The 15,576-nt window shown below is 45.7% G+C and overlaps 1 protein-coding gene across 1 annotated transcript; it reads right to left on the bottom strand.

Annotated features, from left to right (window-relative positions):
• Window positions 1–831: 831 nt before the first annotated feature.
• WBP2NL (WBP2 N-terminal like) lies at window positions 832–13,366 on the bottom strand (the record flags this gene model as incomplete). Its single annotated transcript, XM_084254888.1, has 6 exons — window positions 832–858; window positions 1,000–1,187; window positions 9,620–9,712; window positions 9,909–10,050; window positions 11,362–11,470; window positions 13,305–13,366. 6 exons carry the CDS (start codon window positions 13,364–13,366, stop codon window positions 832–834), a joined length of 621 nt encoding a protein of 206 aa, XP_084111014.1.
• Between the last annotated feature and the right edge of the window lie 2,210 nt (window positions 13,367–15,576).

Here is a 15,576-nt window from a genome sequence, read left to right on the forward strand (position 1 = left end):
ACTCAGACCGGGACAACGCAGACATGCTAGTGAGCTTGACACGCACATCTGCGGACGGGGGAGGAAGCCCAGGCAGACACAGAGTGGCCCCGGTCAGGAACCAATTTTTTCCCTCAATGTTATAATGAAATGATGATGAAACCAGCTGTTACTGAAACAAGGACTTGCTGTACTGTTTACTATACATGTTGGAGATGACTTTCGCCTACTCTATTGCCCATCTTTTAGCTTTTATCATACAGAAGTTTAAAATTTTGATATAGTCAAATATATCACTGCTTTCCTTTCTTACTTCTTTTTGGTCTTCTTAAAGAAGGCCTTCCCTTCCTATAGACATCATTTTCAGTGGCTGCATAATATTCCACTGTATGGCTGTCCTATAATTTATAAATTTCTCTCTCCCTACTAGAAATTTAGACTGTTACATCCATATAAATAATGCTGCGAAAAACAACTGTTTAACTTAATATTTCTATAACACATATCTTACATCATGCCTAGAAAGCTGAGCATAATGAATGTTTCTTGAATGGGAGAAGGAAAGAGGCAGAAGTTCTTTCACACTCATATTCAAGGAATGTTGAAAAATACACCTAATGTCAACCAAATTCCTGGGGAATTAGCCCTACAATTCTACTGCTCCTTTAGCCCATCTCATCAAGAATTGACTCTGCTTCCAAAATCTAAGCATGAAAGTAAGTTTCAACAGCCCCATAAGATTGTCCTGCAAAGGTGAGAGAGATACCTGGGATGGGTCTTTAATCATGTTCCTCAGTCCTCCTCCTGACTTCAATTTTAGGAAGCCACTTCTGCCTGGTGAGTCTTCCAGGTTCACTTCTTAGAAGGTGGAATATTGGCCTGAGAAGAGGTAGAGGGAAAAGAAGTCTCATCTTTAGCAGGATGGACTACAACTTTTTGACTCCTGGCTCTACTTTCAACAGGTAAAGGTTCATCTTCCAGAGGTGGGGCATCACTTCCAGCAGGCAGGGCTTCATATACTGTAGGAGGGGCTTCACTTCCTTCAGGTGGGGGTCCATATTCTGGTGGTGGGGGCACAAATCCTGGTGGCGGGAATCCATATCCTGGTGGTGGGGGCACAAATCCTGGTGGTGAGGGCACAATTTCTGGTGGTGGGGGTCCATATCCTGGTGGTGGGGGTCCATATCCTGGATGTTGGGGTCCATATCCTGGTGGGGCACCATAGACAAAAACTGGGTACGCTGAGAACAAAAAAAAGTTCAGTTACTCATTTCTTAAAGTGATAACTGAGGACAAGGAATAAGTTCGGAGGAGGGAAATGAAAAAATAATGCTGAAGCTAACTGAGACACAAAGAGAGTTCAGACACATTGATGCTATGACTAAATTCTTCAGCCACCACCAATTGAAAACTATCATTTTCTATTGTAGAAGGACTTAAATTAACATGAAACAACCCCAAAGTTATATCTGTACATTTACAGTTGTGCATATATTTTACTTAATTAAGCACGTTTTGATTATGAAAAAACTAATATATGCTCTATGAGGAATATGTATTTGTAAAATAAAGACAAATTTTAGGAAGTCATTTATAATCCCATCATCAAAGACAAACATTATTTTGTTGTATTTCTTTGTAGGATATCTATTAATGTATTTTTTAAAGATTTATGTATGTATACAAGAGCTGGGGTACAGGCCAGAGGTATGAGGGGGGGTGTGAGAGGATTCACCAGAGACAGAGTGGGGAGCAGAACAGGCAGATCTACTGAAATACACTGCTGAGGGGAGCAGCGGGGAGATAGGAGAGGTCAGCGCCCTGGCCGGGGATCAAACTCATGTCACAGTGGCTGGTGATCACTTGATAACAATGTGACTCACACCCTGCACCACCAGGGAGGCCCCTCTGTTAATATTTTTTACACAAGCATGATTATAGTAACTGTAAAATTTTATGACTTTCACATTATCAAAGTTTTCTTTATATTAACTTCATAAATCAAAAGCTAGATAATATTTTATCATATGGATAGGTGCTCCTTAATTCCTGTATTGTAATTTTCCAATTAATAAACACAGATTTTATTTATTTCCTTGGTTACATTTCCAAAGTGATTTAACTGGGTCAAAGTGAATGGATAACTGTCAAGTTATTTTGCTGTAATCCATATTTACATTTAAACTAACTAGAAAAAAATTTAAAAGATTTAAAAACTTTAAAGATGCTCAAAGAATGAAGGAAAATGTGGAGATGTCAAGGAAACAATGTATGATGAACAAAAGAGAACTAACCATAAAGATATGGAAAACCTAACCAAAAAAAAAAAAGGAAATTCTGGAGTTGAAAAGTCCAACTGAAGGAGTGGGGGGCTAGTGGGCAAAGGCTGACAGCCATGAGGCTGGCAGGCAGGAGCTGGCAGCCACAGGAGAGGTATAGGGAAAGAACAGCACTTGTGGTCACTTCACACCTCTGGGTGTGATGAGGCAAGGGGGTGATGAGGCAAAGTAGGGCAGTGGAAAAGTACCACAAAGTAGAAAAAGGGCCCTGGGAGTTTTTGAGAGCAGTGGAGAGTCCCTGAAGCCCTTTAAAAAGGAAACAGCACCCTAGCAATGGGGGCTCCTCCCTTGGACCCCCTCCTGCTGTCAGGGGTCTTTCTTGCCATAAACCTGAGTTTGCTAATCTTCAGTCCGGTGTGTCGGTAATTATTCCTCAATTGTTGGAACACAAGAACCCACCCGATTGGCAACACAATAACTGAAATAAATTCACCAGAGGAATTCAAATTCAGATCTGAGCAGGCCGATGATAGAATCAGTGAAATTGAAGATAGGACAAAGGAACTTGTCAAGTCTGAGGAACAGAGAGGAAAAAGATTGAAGAAAGGTGAGCAGATCTAAGGGACCAGAGGAAAACTATTAAGCACACCAATATACACACTGTGGAATCCCTAAAAAGAAAAGAAAGAGAAAGGGGCAGAGAGAATATTTGAAGAAATGAAAGACAGGATATAAATACCTGAAAACTTAATGAACTCCAAGTAAGATGAACCCAGAGATCCCTGCTAAGACGCATTACAATCAGACTTCCAAATGTCAAAGACAAAGGAAATTTTGAAAGCCACAAGCAGCAAATCATCACATACAAAGAAATCCCAATAATGTAATCAAAAGATTTCTTATCCAGAACTGTGGAGACCAGAAGGTAGTGGGCTGATACATATCCAAAGTGCTCAAAGGAAAAAAAAAAAACTATCAAACAAAAAGTCCTACTCAGTCAAATTCCTTAACAGTGAGGAGGGACTGAAGCCACCCCAGAGAGATGGCATCTTGGAGGTCAACTACCAGCATACCTAGCGGGCAGGGAATGCCTCAGGGAGCCCTGCAGGGTGATGTGCAAGAACACCACACAGCAACTCACAGCTGTGCAGAGAAATAAAGAGCTCAATGTAGGTAAATAGTTGGCAACCAGAAAAGTTAATATTGTAACAATGGTTTGTAATTGCATTTTAAAAATTTTCTACATAATTCAAAAGACTAATGTATAATTTTTAAATTGTTAGCTTGAAATTTAAAATAATTTTAACTTTGGCTTATAATTCCTGAAATATAGGTCTGGAATGTTATCTGGAAAATGTTATCTGGAAAAACTTCAATACCCTACACTCACAGTAATGTATAATAATAACAGAAAATAAGTAAACAGAGTACTTACAAAAAACACAATAAACAACGGGATCTAACAGACATCTAGGACACTCTACTCAACAACAGAATATGAATTCTTCTCAAGTGCACATGAGATGTATTCAGGATAGACCAATGTTAGGCCAAAAAGTAAGTCTTAATAGATTTCATATGATAAATAGGCAAAGTATCGTTTCTAGTCACAAAGGTTGAAGCTAAATAACAGAAGGGAAACTGGAAAATTCACAAATGTGGAAATTAAACAACACACTCCTAAACAATCAATGCACCCAGCAAGGCATCACAAGAGAAACTGGAAAGTACTGAGAGAGGAACTAAAACAAAGACATAACACACTAAGACTTACAGATGCAGCAAAAGCAGTACCAAGGGGGAAATCTACAGCTGTAAGTGCTAAGATTTAAAAGCAAGTCTCAAATCAACAGCCTAACTTGACAAATCAAGGAACTAAAAAAAGAAGAAACTAGACCCAAGGGTAGCAGAGGGAAGGAAGTAATAGAGATTGAAGCATAAATAAATGAAATAAAGAATAGAAAAATAGAAAAAATAAATGAAACCAAAAGGTGGTTCTTCAAAAAGATCAATAAATTGATGAAATTTTAGCTAATATTGATCAAAAAAAATAGAGAAAACTCAAATTATTCAAATTAGAAATGAAAATGGGGACATTTTACTACAATTTGACCAAAAGAAAACATATATTAGGGTCCGAGGAGCAACCAGATGCAGCCAGTTACTGGTACATGCAACAACCTAGCTGAATTTTCAGAGAATCAGGGTGAGTGTAAAAACCCCATCCCAAATGCCTACATCCTGCATGAGTCCTTTTATGTAACATTCTTGAAATGGTAAAATTATAGAAATGGAATAAGAAATGGAAAACTATTAATTGCCTCGGTCAAGGAGGAGAGAATGGGAGAGAAACAGGTGTAACTATAAGTCGTAACTGTAACAGAAGGGATTATACTTGTGGTGATGGAGTGGTCTGCATTTCGATTGTAGCAAGCAGTTGTACTATTGTACTGCAGTTTTGAAAGATGTTACTTGGGAAAGAAACTGGATAAAAGATACAAGGAGGTTTCTGGTATTATTTCTTAAAACTGCATGTGAAGCTATATCTCAAAATGAAAAATTTAATTAAAAATAAAGTTCTAGGGCCTCCCCTGGTGGCGCAGCAGTTGAGCACTGGGTTGTGAGGCTGCCCGCAGCCTCTGTAGTGCCAGTTCGATCCCTGGCCACAGGTGAGGGTCCCACAAAAAAAAAAAAAAAAAAAAAAAAAAAGTTCTAACAATAATACAAAAGGAAAATAAGAAAACAATTCCATATTCAATAGCATCCAAAAGAATAAAATACCTAGAAATAAGCATAATCAAGGAGACCAAAGACTTCTGCACTGGAAACTATAAAACACTGAAAGAAATTAAAAACCTAAATAAATGAAAACACTTCCCATGTTCATGGATTAGAAGACTTAATATTAAGGTATCAGTTCTTCCCAAAGTGAGTTACAGATTCAATACAATATCTATCAAAATCCCATGGCCTTTTTTGCAGAACAGGGAAAACTTTTTTTTAAATTTGTTTATTTATGCATATAAGAACTGGGGTACAGGCTGGAGGTTCGGGAAGGTGAGAGGATTCACCAGAGACAGAGTGGGGAGCAAAACAGGCAGATTGACTGAAAATCACTGCTGAGGGGAGCAGTGGGCGAGTCAGAAGAGTCTGCTGCGCCATGTGGGTAGCTCCCTGGCCGGCCGGGGATCGAACTTGTGCTGCAGAGGTTTCCAGATAACTTCATAGTGCTGTGCTTAATCCCTTGCACCACCAGGGAGGTCGAAAAGGGAAAACTTATTCACAAATTGATATGGAACTGCAAGGGACCATGGAGAGCCAAAATCCATGTTGAAAAAGAAACAAACTAGAAGGATCACAATTCCTTATTTCAAAACATACACAAAGATACAGAGTTCAAAACAATGTAGCAGTGGCATGAGGAAAGACTTCTATAACAATGGAGTAGAACTGAGAATCCAGCTATAAACCTAAATAAACATCTATGACCAACTGATTTTCATCAAGAATGTCAAGACACTCAGTGGAAAATGAACAGTTTCTTCAGCAAAGGATGTTAGGAAAACTGTATAATCACATGCAAAATTTAAGTTGGACCTTAACCTTATTCCCTATGCAAAATTAATTTCTAATGAATCAATGATGTAAATATAAGAACCACAATTACAAAACTTAGATAAAAACTTAAGGGTAGGGCCTCCCTGATGGCGCAGGCGATTGAGTACCGCACTATGAAGCTGTCCGCAGCCTCTGCAGTGCTGGTTCAATTCCTGCTGGCCTTGGAGCAACCCACATGGCAAGCAGACCTCTCCTGTCTCACCCACTGCTCCCCTCAGCAGTGTATTTCAGTCAGTCTGCCTGTTCTGCTCCCCACTCTGTCTCTGGTGGATCCTCTCACCCTCCTGCACATCTGGCCTGTGCCCCGGCTCGTGTATAAATTTAAAAAAAAAAAAACAAACAAAAAAACCTTAAGGGTAGAGCTTCATTACATTGTATTTGACAGTGTCAAAACCACGGAGACAAAGAGCAGGTTAGAGGATCCTAAGGGGCCTGAGGAGGGGACAATGAGAAATGCTGGCTTGGTGGTTTGGGTGTTAGGCACTAGAGACAGCTGATGGCTGTAAATAATACACATATATTAAATACCACTGAGCTGCATAGTTTTAAGTGATTATAATGTGAATTTCAACTCACTAAAATAATTTTTATAAAACCTTAACAATACTACTAGATTTTGAATGTTAGATTTTAAAAACTAGGGTAACTATTGAGGTCTGTCTGTACACAAAATTTAAAGCCCACAGACATGCACATCATGCAGCAAGGAGGCAGGAAATGGCTATTCCCACTAACTGGAGCTGCTCAGTTTCCCCACATGTTCATACATTATAGTTAAAAGCAAGCCTATGAACTGAGGTCCAGGGTTTTCATCTGGAAGCGAGGGCAAGGAATCAACCATTTCCAGCCCCAACCCTCCAAACCTCTGCTGCTTCTCCTGCGGCAGCACTGGAGCAAGCTAGCAGTTGAAGCGATCTTTAAGTGCCTGTTATATTTTCTACCTCCGAAGAAAAGCTGCCTGGCATGTATTACCTACACAAGGCGCCTGCGAAGTGCACATCATGCTCCCCGGTGCGACCAGCACAGTCAGGCTTCTAAGTGGGACTCCTCTGGAGGCTGAGAAGAAAAGGCAGTTGTCAACCAAATAACCAAGTGAATTACATCCCATGACATGCGTGTCCAACAATACCCCAGGACCTCTCCTGCCTCACGCGCTGCTCCCCTCAGCAGTGTATTTCGGTGGAGCTGCCTGTTCTGCTCCCCACTCTGTCTCTGGTGAATCCTCTCACCCCCCTGCACCTCTGGCTTATACCCCAGTTCTTGTATGAATAAATAAATGAATAAATCTTAAAAAAAAAAAAGATGTACAACCTGAACATATGCAAGAGGAAACAGACTAACCCAAATGAAGGAACGTGCTACAAAATAAGCCTGTATTCTTTTTTTTTTAAAGATTTATTTGTTTGTTTGTTTGTTTGTTTGTTTGTTTATTTATTCATACAAGCACTGGGTACAGTCACAAGCACAGGAGGGTGAGAGAATTCACCAGAGCCAGAGCAGGGAGCAGAGCAGGCAGAAGGACCGAAGTACACTGCTAAGGGGAGCAGCGGGCGGCAGGAGAGGTCTGCGCGCCATGTGGGACCCTCACCCGGCGGCCAGGGATTGAACCGGCGCTGCAGAGGCTGTGGGCAGCCTCTCAGCCCAGCACTCAACCGCTGCGCCACCGGGGAGGCCCAAGCCTGTATTCTTTTTAAAATGTAAATGTCACGAAAAACAAAAAAAGGTTGAGTCCAGATTAAAGGAGACCAAAGAAACAGAGTAACTAAATTCAATGTAATACCAGACTAGGGCCTCCCCGGTGGTGCAGCGCGTTGAGGGCCGCTGTGAAGCTGTCTGCAGCCTCTGCAGCGCCGGTTCGATTCCCAGCCGGCCAGAGAGATTCCTACATGGCACGGCAGACTTCTCCTGTCTCACCTGCTGCTCCCCTCAGCAGTGTCTTCGGTCCATCTGCCTGCTCTGCTCCCCACTCTGTCTCTGGTGAATCCTCTCACCCTCCTGCACCCCTGGCCCGTACCCCAGCTATTGCATAAATTAAAAATAAATAAATAAATAATGCAATGTGAGACTAGATCCTGGATTACAAAAAAAAAGCTAGAATTTGGAAACAATTTGAATTTGAATATAAACAACATGAAATAATAGTATTGTTTCAAAATTAAATTTTCCTGAATTTGGTAAGTATACTGAGGTTAGACAAGAAGGCTCCTACGAATTACACACTCAAATATTTAGGAATAAAGGAAATGACCTTTGTGACTTACTCCCAAACAGTTCAGTAACAACAAAAGCAAAAAAAGAATAAGGTAAACAATTGTGGGAAATGTTGACAATGGGTGACTGGAGATGAGGGGTCCATGGGAGTTCACTGCAATATTCTTGAAACTTTTTTTTTAAAGATTTATTTATCTATACAAGAACTGGGGTACAAGCCAGAGGTGTGGGAGGGTGAGAGAATTCACCAGAGACAGAGCGGGGAGCAGAACAGGCAGACAAACCGAAGACACTGCTGAGGGGAGCAGCGGGCGAGACAGGAGATGTCTGCTGTGCCATGTGGGTATCTCCCTGGCTGGCCGGGAATCGAACCTGCGCTGCAGAGGCTGTGGACAGCTTCACAGCGCAGCACTCAACCCGCGGTACCACTGGGGAGGCCCTTCTTGCAGTTTTTTATAGATTTTTTTTTTCAAAAAAAAATTAGAGAGAAAGTAGGTTTAGGATTCAAATACCAGCTCCATTGCACTTGCTAACTGTGTAGCTTTGGGAAATTATATATCCATCTCTGCCTTAAGTTTCCCCAGTTATAAAATGAAGAAAATGATAATACCTACATCATAATGTTTTAGTGAGGATAAAATAACCCACACATGTAAACGCATTGGACACCCCCCAGTGTGTGGTGAGCACTCAGTGTTACCAGTACTGATATGTCTAAAACTGAATTTATTTCCTCTCCAACTTAGATTGTCTCATACCATTGACCATGGTTTATAGCACCACAATCCAGCCAGTTTTCTAGGCTAGAAACTACATAGCTCTGTGTGTCCCAGAAATCTGTCCATTCCCCTACCACAGCCCGTGTCTTAGAGCCAATAATGTACTTGCATATGCCTGTCTCCACTAGACAGTGTATGTCTCTACTAGTCTGGAGTTAAGGGTGGAAGGCAAGGGAGCATTCCAGACAGAGCAGATAGCACGAAGTCTCTGAGATAAGAGAACAAGGCACAAAACAATCTGGTTGACTTGGAATACAAAAGGCGAAGAGAAAGCGGGGCATGAAGGGAGGCTAGAATGAACAAAAAGATCATAAAAAAGAGTGCTTGGCTTCAAAATACTTCCATGACATGGCTGCTACAGGGCATGGCAGAACCTCTTCTCTCCTCATGAAAGGTAGCAACTAAGTCTCAAAGACTCGAAGGCAAAGCACAGAGAAGACAGAGCTCATGCCAGAGCAAGAAGAATTAAGGCAGCTGGGACTTTCTGCCCTGAAGTCAATAATATCTGAGGCCATATTTAACTGGACAGAAAATTATCGGGTACTACAGGGAGGCGCTGCATCATCTTTGCGCTCCCGTCACCCAGTGTGATACATGATACGTAGTAGGCGGCTCAGGAAATACCTGTTGAATAAATGTGCCACTGCCACTGCCTGACCAGAATTGAGGAAATCTCCACTAGATAACAGTCCTACTTCAATTCCACACGCCTCAAACCCCCAAAGTGCCTACCAGATCATTAGCATTGCTCACCAGCAGAGGCCGCTTTCATCAGCAACTGGCCAAATTCGATGGCACCTCCTTTTCTGAAGGATAGTTTAAAAGTAGCCTGTCCTTCCCAGCCACCTGGGGGTAGAAATGGCACACACTCACTAAAAGGCTGGCAGAGCTGGCAACAGATGGACACCACAGACACTGAGAAAAGTGCTGCCCAAAGAGACAGGGCAGTTTTCATTTAAATGCCAATGTGAACCAAGTCTGAATCTTAAACCTTCTAGAAGCTTTTGAGATGAGCAAAACACTTCTGAGGGAGAATACTTACCATCCGGAGCTGCATGAATGGTTCCTTGAATGTAGTTGGGAGAAAAGACTGGTTGTTCAATGGAGCAATTACTCAACAGATCAAACGGCATCATGAACGAAAGCATGGGGTCACTGGCTGCATGTGAGGTTATGAAGATCACCTGAGGGAGGAAAGAAACTTTGGGAAAGGGATGCAACTTGTCCATGGATAGAGATTTTCTAATTTTTTTTTAAATTTTATTTATTTATTTATACAAGCACTGGGTACAGTCAGAAGCACGGGAGGGTGAGAGACTTCACCAGAGCCAGAGTGGGGAACAGAACAGGCAGACTGATGAAGTACACTGCTGAGGGGAGCAGCGGGAGGCAGGAGAGGTCTGCACACCATGTGGGACTCTCACCCGGCAGCCAGGAATCGAACCAGAGCTGCAGAGGCCGCGGGCAGCTTCACAACCCAGCGCTCAACTGCTGCGCCACCAGGGAGGCCCCATGGATAGAGTTTTGTTAAGAGCAACCCTAAGGGCAAGACTGCTTTGAGGGCCTCCCTGGTGGCGCAAAGGGTTAAGCACCATACTATGAGGCAATCCACAGCCTCTGCAGCACAAGTGCAATCCCCGGCCTGCCAGGGAGCAACCCACATGGCACAGCAGACCTCCTTTGACTTGCCCACTGCTCTCCTCAGCACTGTATATCAGTCAATCTGCCTGTTCCGTTCCCCACTGTGTCTGGTGAATCCTCTCACCCCCCACACCTCTGGCCTGTACTCCGGTTCTTATATAAATACATAAATCTTTAAAAAAAAAAAAAACATTTTGGGGCCTCCCCTGGTGGCACAGCAGTTGAGCTCTGGGCTGCGAAGCTGCCCGCAGCCTCTGCATCGCTGGTTCGATCCCCAGCCACCGGCGAGGGTCCCACATGGCGCACAGACCTCTCCTGCCGCCTGCTGCTCCCCTCAGCAGTGTACTTCGTCAGTCTGCCTGTTCTGCTCCCTGCTCTGGCTCTGGCGAATCCTCTCACCCTCCCACACTTCTGACTGTACCCAGTGCTTGTAATAAATACATAAATTAAAAAAAAAAACACTTTGGGGCCTCCCCGGTGGCGCAGTGGTTGAACGCTGGGTTGCGAGGCTGCCCGCGGCCTCTGCAGCGCCGGTTCAATCCCCGGCTGCTCCCCGGCCACCGGGCAAGGGTCCCATATGGCGCGCAGACCTCTCCTGCTGCCCGCTGCTCCCCTCAGCAGTGTACTTCGGTCCTTCTGCCTGTTCTGCTCCCCGCTCTGGCTCTGGTGAATTCTCTCACCCTCCCGCGCTTCTGACTGTACCCAGTGCTTGTATGAATAAATAAAAAAAATAAATCTTAAAAAAAATTTAAAAAATTAAAAAAAAACACTTTGAAAATCTATCTAATTTCTCTCTCCATTTTTAAGGAACACAAATGCAGAATTAATCAGATGAAAGTAGAAGTAGAAGTTACCCGGTATGAAGTGAGAAACAACATCCCCCTCTTTGTACCCTTAAAGAGATGGGATTCCTCTGGCCACTGCAGGAAGGAGAGGTCCACATCCTCACAATGCTTCAAGACACTGTGGGGAAGAAAGGGCAGACAGCAGACATTTAGAAGTTATGCAAATTGACACACATGAAGATCTCAGCATAGATATCCAAGAAGAAGATCTCAGTAATGTTAGCTGCCCTCCAAGGCCACTACCACTTAACTGGAAGCACAGGTGTACAATTTAACGACTTTGTACTAAGCAACTGTTTCTTAAATAAAACACCAAAAACATAAGTAACAAAAGAAAAGGCAGATAAATTGTAACCTTCTCCCCAACAGAGTATGCTAAAGAAAGGACAATTAAGACTGGAAACAATATTTGAAAATCCTATATCTGCTAAAGGTTTAATATCTAGAATATATAACTCAAATATCTAGAATGACAACTCAAATGGTTGTCAACAAAAAGGCAATCCATTTAAAAACAAGGGGGGAGCCTCCCTGGTGGCGCAGGCGAATGAGCGCAGTGCTGTGAAGCTGTCAGCAGCCTTTGCAGTGCCGGTTCCATCCCCACTGGCCGCGGAGCAACCCACATGGCGCAGCAGACCTCTCCTGTCTCACCTGCTGCTCCCCTCAGCAGTGTATTTCACTCAGTCTGCCTGTTCTGTTCCCCACTCTGTCTCTGGTGAATCCTCTCACCCCCCCGCATCTCTGGCCTGTACCCCAGTGCTTGTATGCATAAATAAATCTTTAAAAAAAATAAAAACAAAGGGAGCCTCCCTGGTGGCAGAGGGGTTAAAGTCTCAGCACGATCAAGCTATCACCAGCCACTGTGGCATGAGTTTGATGCCCGGCCAGGGAGCTGACCCACATGGCACAGCAGACCTCTCCTGTCTCACCCGCTGTTTCCCTCAGCAGTGTATTTCAGTAGATCCACCTACTCTGCTCCCCACTCTCTCTGGTGAATCCTCTCACCTACCCACCTTCCCCCACCTCTGGCCTACACCCCAGCTCTTGTATGCATAAATAAAATCATTTTTTTAAAAAATCAGGAAAACGGCAAGGATGCCCACGGTCTTCACTGTCCAGTATTAGAGGTTTGGCCAGAGCCACCAGACATCAGATAGGGGAAAGAGGCGAATCCAAGTCAGAAAAGGAAAACCTGAGAAGTCACCCAGCCACCTGGCACCAGCGGGGGACGGGCAGCGCCCTAGCCCAGGTCAGGGTCACCGAGCTGTCAGCGGCCCGCTGGGGCCCCAGAATTGAACCGGGTCCTTGGGGACCAGGGAGGACTGTAGTCTGGGCCACCCCATAAATCTGCCCAGAAAATGCCCTAGGGGAGAAGGAAAGGATGCGGACTTGAGCCCTGGGGCCTGCCCAACGGAGCTTCCGACAGACGCACCCCGTGGCCCGGCCGTGCCCGGGAGCCCCCAGCTCAGCCCCGGCAGCTCTTCCTTTGGCCCGGGTGTTTCCCCTTGAGGAAAACCAGGCGTTTTTCTTGGTCGAAGGATAAAAAGGGGCCTTCAGGGGCCCCCAAGAGTGGAGCGGCCTCCCAACATTGGGAGAGAATGCTCCACACACAGCTCCTCCGCCGCCCCAGAGCCCAGGGCCTCGCCCCGGGTGACGGCCTCCGCCCCGACAGAGGTCACAGGCTCCCAGGGGTCCGCCGCCTGCCAGTCCGCGGTCAGCACCCCCACGCGCAGGGGCGCGCTCCCCCCGCCCCCCAACCCACCCGACCCCTCACCCGGTGCAGACGCTCCGGACGCGACGCCGCACCAGAGCCGTCGCGCATGCGCCCCTGGCGGGGGGTGGAGCCGCGCAGGCGCAGGAAAAAGGCGGGAAGGATCCTGATTTGCTAAGCGCTGGCGAGCCGCCCCCCGCCCCCACCCCGCCCCCGGCGACACCCCGCGCCCCTCAGTCACCTCTCGCCGTAAGGGATGATGACCCCGCGGCGGTTCCCCGTGTGGTTCTGATTTACCGCCATCGGCCCGGCCCTCCTGCCGCCCCGCGGTTGGGAAGGGGCGGGGCCTGCGCCGGCCGGGGGCGGGGCTCGGAGTGGGCGGGGAGGGGGGGAAGGGACATTGTGGCGCAGGCCGGGGCGGCGGGGGGCGCTCGTGAGCCCCGCGCGGGGTGCAGACCCACCCGCGAGGGCGGAGGAGGGGCCGGGCCCCCGGCCTGCTCTGGGCTGTGCGTGGTCGCCCCGCGGGGCTGCCCCTCTGCTCGCGGGCTGGACCCGAACCCCGGCCCTGTCCGCGAGCAGGTGGAAAGCGGGGAGCCCCTGGCCCTCCAGGCCGCGCCGGGAGGCTGCCGCCCCGGAGACCGGTCCAGAGTCCTCCCCTCTCCTAAGGGGGCAGAACCTGCTTCCATCCGAGAAAGCCTGGAATGAGCCGGTTTCTGGTGAGGCTGCATCCGGAAAGGGACCCATAGGACCCAGCAATTCCACTCCTAGGGGGGCAGGCCGTGAGGGGGGCAGGCCGTGAGGGGGGCCTCCCAACCCCGCGCGAGTCGTCGATGCCAGCTCTAAGGTCGAGGGTCTGTGTCCACCGTTATACCTGCCCGGCCGCCGCCAAAGGTGGGTCGGGTGTTGGGGGATACTTTCTCCTGGAAGTGCCTCGAAGGCTGCAGTGCTGTACACGTGCTTATTTTCTTTAAACTTCACAAATAGCCCCGGGAGCCTTCGGGCCGAAGCGGGCAAGGCCTCCTGCCTGCTCTATCCCATCAAACGGAAGGTGCTGTCGGTTACGAGATGCAGCTTTTCAAAATAGACCACTAAGAAAAAACAGTTGCCAAATACTGACATGTGATCAGTTGTAAGGTGTGTCCTGATTTGAGAGCTATTTTGAAGTACAATTAAAAGCATTTAAATAGTACCTTAAAATGTGTGGAGATTCCTCAACCTATTAAAGATAGAGCTTCCATAGGACCCAGCAATTCCACTCCTAGGTTTTTACCCAAAGGACACAGAAACATCCATTCCAAAGAGCACCTGCACCCCTATGTTTATAGCAGCACTGTTGACAATAGCTAAGCTTTGGAAACAACCCAAATGCCCAAAAATAGATGACTGGATCAAGAAGATGTGGTCACACACACCATGGAATATTACTCAGCATTCAAAAAAGATAAACACATGCAGTTTGCAGCAACATGGATGGTGCTGGAAGGGATCATGTTCAGCGAAATAACCCAGAAAGAAATAGAAAAATACCGGATGGTCTCACTCATAGCAGGAATCTAGAAAACTTAAATAAGGGACCAGGAAAAAGAATAACTATAAGAAAGAAAAAAATCAAAATCAACAACTATGAACCAGAGACACACTATGGGGGGGGGGGCGGGCAGGGAAAGGAGGGATTGGGGTCAAAATCAGGGAGTTGCAATTGTATGGGGAATATAAAAAGAAAAAAAAGAATATTTTACAGAACCTTATATATTACCACATTGCCACATAATTAAAGGCTAAAATTGGAATGGGAAAAAAAATAGTACCTTAAGAATATTTAATGGTACTTATTGAAGTACTGTTAGGACAAGTGAAGTTTATTGTAGAAACTGCATGAAGGAAGCAGTGAGGCAGGCGTGGCAATCCAGCCCCTTCCTGCCTTGGTGACTAAGTGCACAGCCTTGGGCGAGGTCATTATGCCGTCTGGACCTCAGTTTCCATGTCTGCCTGAAGGCACTGGACCAGAGGACTATTAGGTTCTTCTAGTACATCTTATGTTCACCAGACTGCCTGGTCCTCAATTTTTTTCACCTCTCTCTACCTCAGTGTGGTGTTGCCACTGTAGTCCTCGCCCTCATCACTTTACTTGAGTGACTCCAAGAGCCTTTGAGCCCAGTGTTCATCTCTACCTTACAGAACACTGAGGCCCCAAACGTGGTTACATGTGGTCGTCACACTCAAGTTCAGAGACGCATACAGGTGAGAGGTGGTTTTCTGGCTACAGAGGACAGTGTCAGACTCAAAGGGAAGAAAGGTTGGTTTAAGTTCAAGAGAGGTGAGAGACAGGCTGGTGCTTCAGGTTGAAATTCTTAACTATTCTTAGTGTTCACTGTAAAATAGGCAGATCTCTAGACAAGATGCGCTCGTAGGCTTAGTTTTTCTGCCTTCTAGGAAAAGAGGGGGGAAAACCTGAAATTGGATGAAAAGAAATGTTTTCAACAAGAGAGACTGCAGCAAAGCCAACACCCCTC

The sequence above is a fragment of the Talpa europaea genome (genome assembly GCF_964194135.1).
Source record: "Talpa europaea genome assembly, chromosome: 15".
Taxonomy (NCBI): Eukaryota; Metazoa; Chordata; class Mammalia; order Eulipotyphla; family Talpidae; genus Talpa; species Talpa europaea.